The sequence below is a fragment of the Aythya fuligula genome, chromosome 8 (genome assembly GCF_009819795.1).
Source record: "Aythya fuligula isolate bAytFul2 chromosome 8, bAytFul2.pri, whole genome shotgun sequence".
Taxonomy (NCBI): Eukaryota; Metazoa; Chordata; class Aves; order Anseriformes; family Anatidae; genus Aythya; species Aythya fuligula.
Window position 1 is genome coordinate 28730532 of NC_045566.1, and position 17770 is coordinate 28748301.

A 17770-nucleotide genomic window follows, 5' to 3' on the forward strand; every position below is an offset into this window, starting at 1 on the left:
AAGTCACTTCTGCAAATAACTTCTTCATGCAGTACAAAAATATTGATGAGCACCCCTACATGGAATTTGGAGATCAGTTTAGTTTCAGTGAGTTTATTAAGCGAATGTATACATTAATTATTATTTTTCCTACTGAGTAACAGGCACAAGAGGAAGTGTTTTCCTTGAGCATAAATACAAGCCTTTCACTGCCAAGTCAATTACAAACTCTAGAATACGAAAATGTAACTTCTAAGCTAAATTTCACTCTACCTGATGCCAGAATAAAATATTTTTAATGGCTTTACTTCGAGCATTTGACAGTAGTTTTAGTAGTAGGTTACATTTTTTAAAAACTGCTTAATTACTACTGAATACATTAGAAAGAGTATATTCTCGAAAAGACAGGTCTTTCCTACTTTGGTCCATCCTACCTTATTGAGGAACGTGTTTTTCCCCAAGAAGAGAAGCAGTGCTTACAACTTGGTTCATTAAACAGAAGCACTGCTTTCTACCTAGTTTGTGATGACTACTAAAAGTCTAATGAAGCACCTCATTTCTCCGGCCTTCCTGCTTCCTTCTCTTCATAGAATAACTCTCGGTTTTAACATCCTAAGAACTGTTGGAGCTGCAACACTAAATTTGTTAAGCAAATTTAAAACAGGTAATAGGAAGTGATTTTCCTTCATTTCTATATAATGACTGCTTGCAAATGTTTTGTATTTTAAGATCAGTTCACTGAAAGACTAGGCTACCTCAGGCATAACTACAGCAAAGATCTTCTGTAAGCAATGGACAATAAAATAAGAATTGAGTATAGCGCTTCCATTCCCAACTTAAATTTAAGAATTCATTAGAAAACTTTCGTAATTGTCCTTTGGTAACCTTTAGACTAGTCAGCAAAACCCCAGGGATGTTAAGTTCTGTCACATTCTGAGCCACCTTTTTGTGCCTGTTTATGACATTACACCACAAAATGCTGCCAAAAATCCTTAACACCTGCAGCAAAGGAAAAAGCACGTGTCTGCACTTCAGCCATTCCAGCTCACAGTTCTATGTTAGCTCTAAGAACATTTCCACTGGCAGTAGGTGGTAGGAACTGAAGCATGAACTTCTACCACAGCTGCAACAAGGGAACAGCTGTCAGCATGCTGGAAGTCTGCCGGAATGTAGGTGGCAATCACTGAATTTAATGCAATCTTTTTGATTAAAATAAGGAGAGAACAAGGGGAACAGCACCCTTGCATGGATACAGAATCACCTAAGTCTTTCAGTGTTGCTTAGAGGAATTACATTTAGTATTTCAACACAATCTCCAAAGCTTTGTGTACTCTGCAGACACTAAACATTTAGTGCTACCTGAATTTTATTTCTAAACTGTTTTATCATCAAAAACTGGTGCGCTGACCATTTGTTTGTGCCTTAACACCAGTCACAAACAAGCTGCCTGGCAAAAACTGGGGAAATAAAAGGACAAAGGACGTAATTATTATTATTTCTTTCCAATTCAGGTCATCTTCCTGAATGGTTTCCAATATACGTATAGAAATGAAAGAGAAGAAATTGCAGAGTAAAGCTGATTATGTATAGTCTTTCAGGCACAGGGCTGTGGAGGAGTGGATTAGTAACCAGATACTTTAACTCTATTTCTCCACTCACCTGATTAACATGTGGAGTAACCACACAGTCTTCCTTTAGTTGCTCAAGATGACTGATAAGAAAGTTGCTTACGCCAATTGACCTACACAAACCTAACAAGAGAAACAAAAAAATGTTGGGATGATCTTAACTACCTAGAAGGGTTACTTGAAAAATATCACTTTCAAAAAAAGAAAATGATTGGTACAGATCATTTCTGTAGAGCAAAACACTGCAAAGAAACAGAAAACAGCACTGAAATGTAGTTTGACGGTATTATCTGAAAGCATGGTTTCGTCACAGCCACACTAGGAAATCATTTTATAATCTAAACACACTGGAAACTCCCCAGTGTATAAAAACGCCAGGCTAAATTCTGGGAAAGGCTAATGTAGTATAAGCAAAGAACAATTGGACTTCACCAGAATGAAAAGAAGGAAATGGTGTTCTGAGCAGCTTGCCAAAGCTAAAGAAAAGTGGAACATTTGCAGAAGACTAATAAGGTGTGAGCAATAAAACACAAGGACATGCAGCCCAAATGAACTACATAACCCCACTTATATTTTCATTAGTTTATTGCTATTAAAGAGACATTACATAAAACTCAGTATAACAACTTTAAGTAGTGTCTAACAAGAATTAAGAAGTTCAAAAGTGTAGGAAGTAGAATCTGCATTAGAAAGGCTAGATTTCTCCGCTCCTGTAGACACACAAATCAAATGACACATAGGTGATAATGAAAGCTTTTTTGTTTTTACCTTAACTGTGTATATATGTGAATTAAGTGCTGACAGTTCTGAAATCAGATGTCTTCCTTCAAACCTCAGATATGATAGAGTGAAACTCCCATTATAGGCCTGCCACAATACCTCAAACCAAACTACTCCATGACAATTTGGTCCCTATTCTGTGCTAAACACAGTTAACAAGGAAAACAGTTGTCACCACGCTAGTAGTGTTCCCCTTAGGCTGTAGATTCTGCAGATTATGGCTCAGGCTTATTTCTTTAAGATGTGAACTTTGGCTTGACTTGATCTGCATTTCAACCTGTAACTCTGCAGACAGAAAGTGCCTCGAGTTGTGTGAACAGTATATCCTCCTCTATATACATACATACAAATAGCTGTAGCAAAAAAAAAAAAAAAAAAAAAAAAGGAATTAAAACGAAAGTTATATATTTTTATTTATTTATTAGAAAAAGAAGATGCTACTTGGTAACTTCAGGCATTTGGTGTCACAGAAATGACTTCTGGACTGAAATTGCCATTGTCTTGAGGTTGACAGGGAGCTATAGGGAGTACCTTTGATATTGAAGCGCTAATACAGAACATATAAAAAGCACATATTAATGAAACTGAAGTGCATTAATAGTTTAAAAGGAGTAATTTTGCTTATCTAGAATAAAGGTGATGAAAAAGTTGGAGGAAAATGTATTAACCATTCCTAAACTATTCAGAAAATGTACATGTGTTTTATGAATAAAAAAGTAACTTGCTAAGAGACTATGAATTAGCATGTAAAAATTTTGCAGGTTAGATTTGCTCTAGCAAAATAAAGGAATTAAAATTTTCCAGCCTTCTCCTATGAAATTTAGTAAGTAAAGTTACAGCTTGCTAATTATTAGAAACACACTGTTAAAGTCCTTAAAACAAAACAAAACAAAACAAAACTTGTGTTACACCATATAAATATAGGTAAATTGGCTGCTGTGTTGCTTTCATATGTTTTAGCAGTAGAAGCAGATAAGCAGCACAGCAGCAAAACATGCATGCATACTACTGCTTTTTAATGTGGTTTCTTTTGTAGAACACAAGGACAAAAAAATACATTGGCAATTGAAGTGCTAGACAGCTTTCACTTACAGAAATGATCACTGTTCAAGATGTTTAACATAATTAGGTTATAACCTGCATTACAGCAATTTGCATAATTTGTATGTAATCTGCCAGAAGGAGCGAAACCCAAGCTTTTGATTTCTACTGACAAACAACCCTGGAGTGTCAACACTAATAAATCATTATGCCAAAGAAGTGAGAAAAACATTTGCAGTTTTAACACAATGGTGAACCAAAATATTATACACAATTGTTGAAAGCCAAGGAGTTACAAGAAACATGCTGTTACTGCCCTTGAAGAATAAAGCTTTTATTTCAGGCTGAAATAAAACAAACCTCAAACACAGACATGAACGATGAAAGCTGTTATTAAACTCGTCCATTCCCACAAAATCTTCAATTTATTTTTTTTTTTTCCCCTATAGTATATTTCAAGATGTTTTGCTCTTAACAGACCTTGAAGCCTGTTCTGTAGTCTCACTGCATTTACTGATAGGAAATTTTTGGTTGATTTCCAATCAAGAAATTCCATGTTAGTTATGTTTTATACCATAACAGTTTGTGTCATAAGTCTCAAAAACACCAGAATACCAGAATGCTTCTGAAATGTGTGTGTGCGTGTGTGTGTTGGGGGGGGGGATGGGGGGGTAGTACTTATTTCCAATTTTATACCTGTTTAAAGAGTTTAGTAATCCCATTTCAAAGAATTCAGGCAGATTTCATATCTTAGTTGTTATGACAACATCCTTTTAACAAAATCAATTTAACTAGTCCTAAAGTTAAAGTCCTCTGAAATAAAAGTTTACAATATGCTAGCTGCAATAGCTCTGGAAAGTACACTTTTACAAGATATATCTATACTTTCTTACAAAGTCACAGCACTTTGACTCGAGAAAGGTATTTCCTCAAGCAGATAAGGAAGATGAGTGGTTTGGCCCCAGGAAGATTTTGAGAAACTACCATGTGCAACAAGTTTGCAATTCCCCATTGCCCTACTCCCCGTGGCTCTGACTTCAAGGAAAATTTGGCAATGATGCTTCTTTTATGTATGCTAAAAATTGCACAATTGACCAATGCACAATGGTGGAGCAGGAATTTTCAGCCAGCTTTGAAAAACTGTCATGTAACTCTGTAAGACACGTTAGAAAACATATTGGCCCTCAATATAATGGTTAATAATAACGAGGAAAAAATCTATTTTCCATTACACACAAAATAATCTTGGCTGCCACCATGCAGGTACTTTCACCACACTATTTTACCCCCAGCTGCTAATGGACGGGCTTGCAATGGAGCTGTGTTGTTTAGCTCACAGCAGTTTTTATGGCAACCTAGAAAATGATTGGGTATTTTTTTCTTTCCTTAGTGTAATACTAAATTGTACCAAGTTTCATGGACACTACTAACCTTGCAACAATAAAGCATAAATATACTGTCTTGGCACCACAACACTGCTTTAGTACAATAGCGAGCCTTATCTTTCCCGAGCACTACTATGGACTTTTACCAAACCTCTAAATACTCTCTAACATCAGCTGTACAAAGTTCAGATCAAAAAGGTTCTTTAAATGACAAAATTGGATACTGGGTTTGTGGGGCCAACTTTCCTCCCCCTCCCTGCAGCCGGAGCACGGGCAAATTCCCACACCCCCAGAACAGTGCCCGCTCTGTCCCACGTGGGCCACAGAATACACACAAACAGGGACCCACTTCTCACGACAGGTCAGCTGCAGCACCTGCATCTTCATTAAAGGAGGTTACACAGGTTGGAAAGGTCCACATCCTCTGTGATATGCACAGTAAGAACTTTGCTGTAGGCAAATGGTGTTACTCAAAAACCATAAAGGGTATGATTTCAGCACTGCTTGCTAAATCCAAGCTGTAGGCTGAGTGTGTCCCACATACAGAGTGCAAGCCAGAGCCTTAATAAACAAAACAGACAACTCTTACACACATCCAAAAAGGAATTAAGTTCTAGATCTGTAAGACTTGCTTCCATTTCACAGACATAGACTCCAAAACACTAAGTGTCCTATCTAATGACACACAGGAAGACTGTGGCAAAACTGATGAGAAGACCCATTTCTTAACTGAAAAAAAAAATCATGCTTCCTTCCCCAAAAAATGTTTTTATCCTATCCATTACTGTAGCATCGGAGTATTACCAGCCTTAAAATGACTTTCCTGCTTCTACAATTCCATGACTATTACTCCTGCTGCAAATCACCTACGAACCACAACAAACTGCAAGACCAAAAAAGAAGCATGAGTAGAAGTCAACTTGTCAGTTTCTGTGACTGAAATCTCATAAACATTTGGTTTACACAACAGTAAAGTAGCTAATTAAGTAGCATGATGCAGCAACACGAGCTAAATGTATTCTCAGTCTTGTTGATTCTGGCTGCTCATCTTTATTACTTCAATGCAACATCACCTCATTTATACTGACATGCTTTGCTCTGGAGTTGGCGTTACACAGCAGATCAGATTAAAAATGCTACCAAAAAGGGTGTTCATCTGATTGTCTTCAAAACTGAATCAGTTCCCTTGTGCTTTGAGGGACTCTTCCTCCTCTCGTGGCAGTTTTAAGCATGTAGAATAATACTGGGTGCAGAACACAGCCTAAAAAAAAGGCTTAAAGATATTTTTATGTCAAGAACATTCTGAAGCCCCTGTTAAAAGCAACTGCTTGTGAACAAACAATTGGGCACACAGACCTGTAGAAACAACTTGGTACAGAAACAATCCCACTATAGCTTGAGGCAGTATTGCCACCACACGCTGTGCTGTGAAAACGGGGTCAGCATTATCAGCCACCCAGCTAAGCGATCCTTGGCTCAGCCTGCAAACAGTCGTAAAATGAGCACTTTGAAAGTAGCATGGACACAACATAGTTGGGTTCTCATCAGACTTTGTTCCACCTGTAACTCTGATGGCACTGTTTCCTGAACTAGGATATTTTGGGACTTCCATATTAGAGAAGACAATGATTCCCAGCCGACACAAGCAAGAACAGCCTCACTCATACCAATAAAACAAAACCAATTTACGATCGCTAAAGTCTAATACCTTGGGTTCAGCATTCAACATTTGCAGAGCAGGTAAGTGACACCTTTTCCCTAAATCATGTATGTTACTTCCTGAGACAAAAAGTCCTTTTGGGCAAGGACCTTCCTTTGAATTGCATTTCAGCAGTGCTTTCCTAAGAGGTCTTGTGTTCACACTGGGACCTCTATGCACGTCTGTGTGGATGCACAGAAAATGCACACAACTGCATAGATTTGCTTCCAGGAAGCTAAGTAAAAAGATACTTGTGAATTTATCAAGAATGAGCTTCACAGGCTTATAGAAAAAACACAAACAGCACATTGCAGTACATCATGAAACAAAGAAGTCTGAGGGCTTATTTTTGCACTTAGAATAAAGTCCATTTCAAAAAAAAAAAAAAAAAGAAAAAAAAAGAACAAGGAATAACAAGGGTAAACATTCTTGCCAATTTAGATCTGCTAATTCTATGGCAATTTCTTATTCTTAAAATGTTGCACAATATGAAGACATGATTTTTAAAACTGTGTAGTCATTTTATTTGCATATATCTTTTATTGCTGCCTTATCTGATCAAGTGTGTTGGGTGTGGTGCAACCAACATCCTCACCAACTGCAACCACCTTCAAACCCATGAAAACACATCTCTGAAGTGTTTCTGATCATAACAAGCCCAAGAGATGTCTTTATATGTGCAAAGAGGATACTACTGATAGCGTGAAATAGATGTGTTGTTTACCGTGAAAATCATTTACTTATTTTTACTTATTAAAATTTTAATGCAATTTCCACACATGCACACTCACATGGTTTCTACCAAGAAAAACACTCCTAATATAAATATTTGTGGAACTGTAACACAGCTGCAGGCCAACTGTCAGTTGTTCATCATTTGACAGTATCAGCATAGATGTAAAATTATTTTTCAGTAGAATAAAAGCAGAATGTCATCTAGGAAAGGATGTACTACAAATATGTGCCACCTACACAAAAGATGTGTTTGGTTTACTCAATTCTTACTCATATCTTTTAAAACTGATACATAATGGAGGATTTAAAAATGAAAATTGTGCTGCTCTGTGCCCAAAGAAGAATAGGACCAGGACATTTTTAAGGTTGATTAGATTTCTTCTCTCACTTGGAATTGGGAAAAGCATAGCATTTTTGCCAGTAACATCATGAATTCAGTTACATTACTAGTGTAAACAATTTCTGTTACTTTATGGAGCTTTCTGCAACATACATGAAGCCTGTTAAAACTAACAAATTAATGGAATAATCATTTTAAAGGGCATTTCTCTGTTTACCAAAAAACATGGGAACACATTAAGGAATTTCTGATGCAAGTATGAATATCTCATGTAGGCATAAGCTGCACTGCTTACCCTAAGCAGATAAGCAAAAAGCACAACTTTCAGCAAAATGGCATCAGGTCTGAGAGGGATCTGAACCCCCAACAACCACCACGTTACTGCTCCTGCCAATTACAGGCAAAAGCTGGCTGCAGGTTCTCATTCTTCCCAGCATTTTGAGATGGAGAGACAAGTAATCGTGTGCATGTGTGTATGAGAGCTTGCCAAGACGATGGGCTAGCCACAATGCCAAAATCAAGGTCATTAAAGACACTGCATACGGAAAGGGTCACTTTGCTAGAAACAGCCCAATTACCAGTGAGCATATATAATGACTATTCATGATGTCAAAGCAGTTTGCCACACTGCTTTCATCTGCCAGCAGACAAATGCCTATACAAGAATGCTGCAGCTGTCAAGGGAACATTTGACTCAACATATGTATCTTGGAATGGGTTCTGTAGGCAGCCTGGCCGCCGTCCTGAGGAACCAGAGAAGATAATTCCACACAATGACAATGTTTGAGACCACAAAAATTCCAACCATAGCCTTGATATTACACGAACCCTAGTTGATTTCAGCTGTTACAACAGGAAGAGCTAGTGACTGCACACAAATGCCCCACTGACCAAAGCAGGATTTTATTCTCCGTTCTCCCTCAGCACTGTTTACCCCCTAGGTCTTTACAGAAGACGTGTGCAGCCTGTTGAACAAAGGCACAGGTCGAGAATTCTCTGCCTCTCAGCACTGCAGTACAGATAGATTTGTCTCCTCCCTCTGTGACCTTAAGGCCACAGCTCCCGTGAAACAGCTCCAATGAAAATAGAGCAGAGTAACAAGTCACAAAAGATTAAAAAAAAAACAGCCAAAAAACATGAGATGTTACACTCTCAGGCACAACAGCATTTCACTGGAACTGTTAACAACTAAAGAGGGTAACCACATCTAAAACAAATACTGTTCAGGTTCTTTCCTAGTTTTAATTGTTCATGTTTCCAGTTCAAATCATACCAAGAAAAAGGATTCTTTCGGAAAATGCTACCCTCTGATCCCTTTTGGTGAAATACAACAAGAAGGTTCTTAAAAACAGCATAGTGGTAAGCCACAGTGGAGATTTTTGACAGAAAGCAGAGGAGCTCTCCCTTCAGTCATCTGAACATATTGTTTTCTACTTATGAGAAGCTTCTGATGTTACAGCTCAACCTCAAATTTTTGTTGAGAGAAGAGAGAGGAAGCAAGCACTACTAGGCACTCAAGAATTAAAACCAGTTACGTTAAGGATGTCTGCACAGCACAATGAATGCACTTCTACCTTTTCAGGTACCCATTTAATTGACACACGTTGCATTCAGATAACAGCAAACCTGTTCTTTCTTCTACAGACAGAAGTACTTAGGAGTTTCCTAAAATTGGACTCATTATAATCTGTGGAGTCTTGCTTAACGTTTTATACAAGCTTTCTGCTCCCTAAAATGTGTATTCAAATAATTTTGACATGTATATATATATTAAACTTGTCACACAGAGCTTTTTTTTTTATCTGGGAATAAAGACAGGATCTTACAAACCAGCATATGCTGACCTGGACAGACACACAGACTCGAGGTCTCTCTTCAACTGGGTAAGAAGATACTTCAGTCCAGAAGCCCTACAAGCTCTGCTCCTGCAGTCCTGTCTTTCAGCTACTATGCAGTGTCTCTCAGATGATCCTGGTTGAGTCCATCTTTGTAGAAACAACCCAAAAAGCTCTCTCAACACTATAAACATAAATACAGTTGGAATTATTTTTTTTTTGCATCATCTTGTGGCCATTATGACCAATCTAAAAACTTAATGTGTTAAAAATTGTCTGGATTGAAGATTTTTACTGTCTTGGGCACTAATGTTTTATTTACCTTCCTTCTAGTGTAATGGGTAATAACAATAAAAAAAGGCTATTAATAATTTAAATCATTTTAAAATGTTTTTCTCAGGTAAGTGCAATTTTGCAGAATAAACATCATCTGGATTTAAACTGAAGGCAAAGATGAGATTTTCAAATATCTGCACTCAAACTATCTGTAAATACAAAGAAGCTATTAAAGAAAAACTTATTAATTTCAGTCAGACCAAAGCCTTAGGTCAATATTGAGATCTTTTAATCATCTCACAAGACTCTTGCAGATAGATAGGCCTTATTAGCCCCAAAACACCAACCAATTTTTCCACAAGAACTGCTGTTACAGAAACTCTTCAATGTGGACACCGCTAGCTGCTAAACTCACCAGCAAGTTGAGTAACTTCAGTCTTTCCTTTGTGAATTGACTGCAGAAGCACATTATTCATTTTTAAATGGTCAATTCTTAGACACGAACATTTTAGTTTCTGCTGTTGTTTTTCCTCATGCCAACCCTCTCTCTCCCAACGTTCTCTAAAATAATAGTATTGCAAGTAATTTTCAGGTAACAATGATAACCTGAACCACATTCAGAGGAAATAAAGAACTCACCAGTTTACCACAGAACTTGATTTTTTTTCCTTCCCAAATGAAGATATATTTTTTCCTCAAGTAAGGATTTTGACCAAATAATATATTTAAAGTGAATATTCATACCAAGGCCAACACATTATTCACATAACACACAACAAGGCACAAAGATATGCAGCAAGCATTTAATCTTCAACGGAAAGTCTAGTGGTTAACCATACAAACAAATTATTTAACATTTTCCTCAGGAATCATTGCCTTTCCATCTCCAGAGTGGTTAACATTTGCGTATCACTTCAGTAACACATGGTTATGGTCGGAACATCCAGAGGCTGCATCCCTTAAAGCAAAACTGTGTTAGTTAACATCTGAAAGCACTTGATTCAGCCAGACTAATACATCATCTACAGCGAGAGGAAAATTTAGCTGAGGTAACAAAAATAAATGCAAACTCAGATGTCTACAGAGAGATATGCAAAGAAACAAAAAATAAAAACTACCTCTGCAGGTGAGGTCAGTGATAGTATTTCCAGTGTCTTACCGGATAATCATTGAATAGCTCACAGTCTTTCCCAGTAGGAAGACAGGTAGAGAAATAAAGACAAGAAAGATCACAAACACATGCAAAAGCAGAAGAAAGACAATGGGACAGGAATAATAATAGCAAGTGAAACTACAACCTATTTGCAGCTCATTGGGATGGCATATCTAGGCACAAATGACATATAGTAACTTAAATATACATCAAAAAGCACTGTTCAAGGGAAAGACAAAGTAGCCTGCTGAATGGCCCATCTTCAGACTTGAAGTCATTGATGTTTTGAAATATTAGGTTGGTATTGCGTTTCTTTAAAAACTTAATGTTGTAACTTACACAGCAGAAAATACTGTTTGCAACTTCCCTTATGCTTAATATAAAAAGCAAGAATGAAAAATGTATCAAAGATAAACGTAGATGCTTCTACATTTCCAAAGGCAGACCAAAAGTACTTAACGGGCTGAAATGCAAGAGTGGGTTTGTTTATTACTCTGATAAAACTGGTAGATGTATACTGCCAGCAACTGCAGCCTGTATAGGCAGCACTCTCCTACTATCACTGTTTCAGTAATTGAGTTAGCAGACAGACTACTTAGTCCAAGAAGTCTTTGCAGAGTCCAAAGAAATTCTCTCAAGCTGTAACAAGGTGGGCCCACATTGCCTAGGAACTGCATGACAGGATCTTCTCTTACATTATTTGTGGTAATAGTGTGCATACTTCAGGAGCAAAATGTTCCCGTTAAACCTACATGATAAATTTTGTTTGGGGCAGTCTAATCGTCCTATTGCTATGAACATTAACTGACGATTTCTGTGAACGAAAAATCAAACTGACAGATACTAGAACTTGAGAGAACAGATCCCTCCTTTGAAATCCTTTTCAAAAGTTAATACCAAAGAATCTGCAGTTCCGTGTTTGTTCCTGTCTACTAGCCAGTTTGGGTAACATTTTCTAAAATGCAAATGAATCTATATAGTAGCACAGTATACGTTCTGTGGAAAAATATATATATGTATAGAGTGGAAAATGATATTCTACAATTACAAAAAAAAAAGATCAAAAGGAAATAAAACTTGATAGCATGATTTATACATGAAACAGAAGAGGCTACTACAAAGATGTTCTGTAGTGGCACGCACATTTCAATGTAATGTGTAGATTTCATCAAGGAAGTATGCACACCATCATTAATCTTACAGGCAGAATGTGGCACTGTATTATTTGAAAGCAACACAAAGCTCTCTTATTTAGCTTATCAGAAAGCTAATGCTGCAATTTTCAAAGAGGTTCACATAATTTATACACCCAAACACAACTGAAATATGAGCAACCAGCTCAAACGACTTTTTTGAACACCTTTCATTACGGATTCCCCAAATCTTAAAGTGCATTCCAATTCCTTCTGCCACAACAGCTTTTCATTATTACATCACCTTCCTCATAGAGCTCCTCCATCGCTGTCCAGGTTTCAGCTCGGACCTCCCGATTGCTTTTACCCGGAACACATGCATCAGGCCAATGTATCAAATAAAGATCTAAAAAAGAAAGACTATTAAAGTCTCCAAAAAAATGTCAACCACACAAAGCAGCATTTCCCTCCATACTGGTCCCATAACATACTATCATCAAAATAGTTACAACTCCATGACAATTATTCCATACATCCATTCATTTTCAGTAAATTAAATCTACAGCATTTCATTAGCAACTAAAGGTGGCAGAAGCTGCACATCTGCCTCAGGCTTAGGTCACCATAATCAAAATTTCATGGTCACACTTGCATTTAATAAGCTTTTAACACATAAGTCCCATTTAAAATCAAAGGGATTTTGGTCAATGTAGTTAAGTCTGGACTACTGCTGAAGCAAGCCTTCAAGTTTGGGGAACATAAATGTTTGGCAGTTCTGTAGATGTTTTATACGATCAAAAAAGTGAGCCTGTTTTTTTTCCTTTCTAAAGAATACTTCCATTTATGAAAAAAAAAAAAAGTGAAAAAAATGTTTTGCTACATTTTTATGAAATATTAACATTTTTTAAAACACGATTAAGATTTATAACTGATGAAATTAGCCAAGTTGCTACTGAGGCTGGCTGTCTTGGGATAGGATTTTTTTGCATCTTCTCCATGCAAGAAAACCTTATCTGCCTAGTGAAAAATGTAGCCAAAAAAAAAAAAAAAAAAAGAAAGAAAGAAAAAAAGAAACCCACTAAACCCACTAAACATGAGAAATATGTACATATTACTGGACTCAGAGTTCCAAATCAGATTATATAAATTTCCAAGGTGACAGGACCTACAACTCCTTTTTAAGTTTGTAGATGCTGCTTATCATTCTGAAGGAGAAACTTATGAGACACTCAAACAACTACATTTCTGTTTGAATCCTAACCACAGATTCAAACTTCAGGCATCTCAGGCAAAGAGGTGTTGGCCTCTACCTCATATACTAGTCTGACACAAAACAGGAAAAAGAAACAAATTCATGAATGAGATCTTTGTGCTTTATAATACGCCTTTTTAGACAGTTCAAATACAGAGTTAAGAAATTAAAAAATTGAATTGTTTGCAATAAAAAGGGTCTTTTGTTCTTTAAATGTATCACATCATTCATTTACAGGACCTCTCTGTGAAAACACATCCTCTGCTATAGTTTTATTTTATTCATATTTAAGGATTGCACTAATGACTAATATACTCCTAGGCTGGTATACTAGCTTTCCACCTCTATAAATACGAATTCAACCTTAATTTAAGAAGACAAGCCAGCATAAAATTCTCAATAATACACTGGTTCCCATTTCGGTACATCATTGCAACACTTCAGAGTATTTTGCTTACACTAAAAATCTAATTAGAACAGTACAAAAATTTGTATATTAAGATACGTTATAGGTGTATGTAAGAAAAAATGATTTTGGATGTATCTAAAAAATCATGAGCTAAATCTGCATTTACTCATATCAATAAGCCTTTCAATCTCAATTGCTCAGACAAGTAAATATTGTTTACATATAATGATTTGCAGAATCTGGATTTGCGTCACATTTAAAGAAAGAGTTACTCATTCTTCTGCTGTAGTTATTAAGAAAAAATACCAAGATAAGGTATTGGAATTGGAATAAATACCAATTTCTTTAGACTTTAGCTGATAACTAATATTGGAATACTGAATTCTCATTCTTGTGCATGTAAAGTTTGTGTTAAAATTTCTTACTGTCTTAGAAGCAATCCCAATGATTAGAAGCAATCCCAATGATTAGCATTTGGAATTGCTAATATCACATGTTCTTTTTTTATCTTAAATTACATATGCCGTTGGTGCATTTACTGCAAAGAGACTACCATACTTCAATTTAAACTCTTCTGCTTGGATAAGGCAAATGTCATCCATAAAGTAAATGTAAGTTATTGGCATCAGATACCTACCTCACTGAAACACAGAGTAAGTGCCTACCTTTAATTCCTGCTTGTTATGCTCTCCAAGTAGGACTACTATACTTAACTATGCAGAAACAAGTCATTTAGTATGAATAAAAAAATCATCAACTTCAGCAAAAGTTTACCAAAAGCTACTTTTCCAAAAGCCTGCATATCTAGAAGCATCACAGTTTGTAAACATTTACAAAAATAGCTACACCACAGACTTCCATGTACAAAGATGCTTTGTACTCAGCCCAAGAAATTATGGAACTCTCAGAAGAATGACTTCAACCAGCATTGAGAACTGAAGGATTTCTTAAATATTTCACAAATGCAGTACATCATCTTTCCCTGTGTTAGTGTCTGAGACCTCTTCAATGCAGACAGGATTAGCTCTTGGCATGTTACTTTAGAAAGGCGGTGCTACCATGTATGTGATGTCCATATCACCTTAGGATGTTCTTGTAATTTAGGCTTTTTATTGGAATAAAAAAACACACTTAGAAACACACATATTTAAGATTAGAAAACATCTACAGGATCACCGAGTGCAGTCCTGACTGCTAGCAGTGCTCCTGAAAGCAGAGATTAGGTACCTTATCTCCGATACACAGAGCAGAGTGGTCTTTCTGCCAGGCAAGCACCAACCACCACAGCACAGCTAGAAGTGGAAGGAATAGCACAGTACGATGTACCCTGCAATGAGCAAGGGAGCTGCCACCCTACTTAAATAAACTAAGCATGGTTATTTCAAGTGAGGATCTGCTTACTCCTACTGCATGTTAGAAAACTTTACGTAAGAACTGTGAACAGTAAGCACCTCACTAACCAAGCTCTACTATTTCATCTTCATTTCTACACACATTCACACCTGCACCCCCACACTTTCTTTCTGGTGAAAGTATTTCCCCCTGGGGGATTACAAGAACACAAACACTGTTATTTTCATTTTGGAGGCAAGAAATTAGTTTTGAATAATTTATCAAAATAGCTTAAGATTCCATTAACCAAGAATTGCACAACTACCACTGAAGGTTTTTAAGAACAGACTACATTTTAGCTGCTGAGAATGATGTAAATATAGATTTAATTTTGTCTTGTAGTGGTGGGTAACAAATACTTTGAGGTCTCTTCCAACCATATTCTTTTTTAAATAAACTTAATTCAAAATAAAAAATGGTTCACGGTATGCGCTTGAGAAAATCACAATCAAGTTTTGTATTCACCAACTTTTAAAAGCATGCCTTAAAGATAATCAGGCTGTGGTGAGGTGCGGTAGTAAATGAGGGCCTAAGGTTCAAACATCAAAACACAGCTGCAGGAAAACTATTCATATGTGAACTGCTTTCACACATTTAAAACACTTATAACTTCTCAGCGGTTGTGGCACTTATAATCAACACAGTTCCTCTTAATCATGTTGTGGAAGTAGAAGTCTGTGATTCTAATCAAACTGCTAACACTATATATATAAATATCTATATTTATATAGTGTATACAGACACGCACATAGAAGGAGTCAGAACTCACTGTAACAAACCCGATTTTGAAGAACAGGCCCTGGATCATATCAAACCTAAAAGCAAAACCACATTTTTCAATGTTTTGCAGTTATCTCAATGCAATGGCAATGCCTAGACTTTTTTTCATGAGTATTCTATATAACAATAAGTAACTTCCAAAACATCCTGAATTAATACACGATCTGAACTGGGTGTATTATCATCACTCAGATGCAAGAAATTACCGAGACCTATTAAACTGAATATGCTGATACGACAAAGATTTGCCCAACTCCAGATGTGGATCTGTGATAGGTTAAATTTGGTTGAATCTGACAAGCTCAGAACAGTCACAAGGAAAAAAAAATGTTTATGAATTCAGTAACCCACAAATCACATTCAAGAAGAAGTTACTTCGGAGGTTTGATCTAAATCCTAAGGAATGCATTCTGCCACTGCCAAACCTGTAACATTTGCTGCCATTTCATATTGGTTTACTGTGACTGCTAGTTGGAGGACCGCATTTAGAAAATGCAAGGGGAACCTCTGTTATAACCACTGCCCGCAAATAAGAAAAAAATTCCAGCTTCTCATGGATATACAATCTCCTGATTCCAACAAAACCTCTGGAACACTGTTCGCCTAATACCACTTGCCTGAAACTGTCTACTAAAAAAGTTTTATAACGATGCTTTACATGGAACACTCTCTTAAAAAGCAGTGACTGCCTCAAATCTGTTTCAACAGCTGGCATTTTCTACAGCTAACACACGGATTTATCAACTAGTATTCACCACATCTTTAATAAAGTCTGTATAGATGGACTGTAGCCTACGTGGTCCTCAAGGAGACGTTAACAAGACTTTCCTTGGAACAAAGCTTAGCTGCACAATCAGCTGCCAGGCCCCTGGAGCTTTTCCTTTTTCACTCCCCTGAATGGCTAACTTTCCCTCTAACATAAAGGTGTAACTTATCTAGGATCTTGCAATTTTCTATATGAACCATGTATGTTTTTGGAAATGCTGTAACCACCATGTATTTGGTTAATATATGATGAAATTAGGAAATTCAAATTTAGAGTAATGCTTTGCTCCACATTTCATATTTCTATTTCAAAGAAAAACTGCTGGCTAGAACATGCTTGTAACACATGCTTGTAACTACATAATTTACTTTCCTCAACAGGCTGGGACACAAATTGCTGTCATTACTAGAACTTTTCCTGCCATTGAATTTCATGCCCTCTCTATTGCATAGACTGGCCAGCAGAAAGGTGATGTAAAATGCAGGTATGAATGAAAGCAGAGCTAAGGTATCTAAGCTTCAAGTCTACAAGCTTATAACTGTATTTGCAAACCAGTCTTCTGTATTCTATTTACTTTTGTTAAGACTTGTGACAAGCCTCAAAATTTCCAACAAAAATCCCTTACTCTAAACATTTGTGAAACACTTGAAAAGTTCATGTTTCAAGGTACTTCCACTTCTTGTTTGAAAATCCTTCCAATAGCACCTTCCAGTTCAGGTGTGTTCAGATAGAAGATATTTGGCTCCCTAAAGCATGATGCTTTTTACCAACCCTGTAAAACATACCACACATTGTACCTGCTCTAAGGGCCTCCTTCACCAGAACTTGTAGCACAGAACAGAGAATTCAACTTTATCTCTTTGACACAACAGCAGATCACATTGTGTCTAACTGTTGTTCTGTCATCCCATCCCTCTGGCGGGGGTCACCATCCTCACTGACAGATCCGTGAATTGCACATGAAGCATTTCCTAACTCATCGTGGTTTACAAAACATGAAGTTAAAACAAACTGAAGTCAGCATCGGTTTAGCTCCCTGTGTTCCACTAACTGGTCGTTCAGGAAGACCTTTATAAATTGTTCAAACATCTCCGCATTAATGGAAGAAAGCAGAGGAAGAAAAGGAGGGAAGACAGGAGACTGGGGAGGAAAAAAAAAAAAAAGAAGAAAAAAAGCATTGGATATTG

At 36.9% G+C, this 17770-nt stretch overlaps 1 protein-coding gene across 1 annotated transcript in view; it reads right to left on the minus strand.

The window, feature by feature from the left end:
- The window catches only part of LOC116491819 (uncharacterized oxidoreductase ZK1290.5-like), a 44414-nt gene that overhangs the window by 12482 nt on the left and 14162 nt on the right, over positions 1-17770 (minus strand). The window contains exons 3-4 of the mRNA XM_032192140.1: positions 12289-12390; positions 1639-1730 (exon numbers count right to left, since the gene is read on the minus strand). Of these exons, the coding sequence (XP_032048031.1) occupies positions 1639-1730; positions 12289-12390 (194 nt within the window). The remainder of the gene's footprint in view (positions 1-1638; positions 1731-12288; positions 12391-17770) is intronic.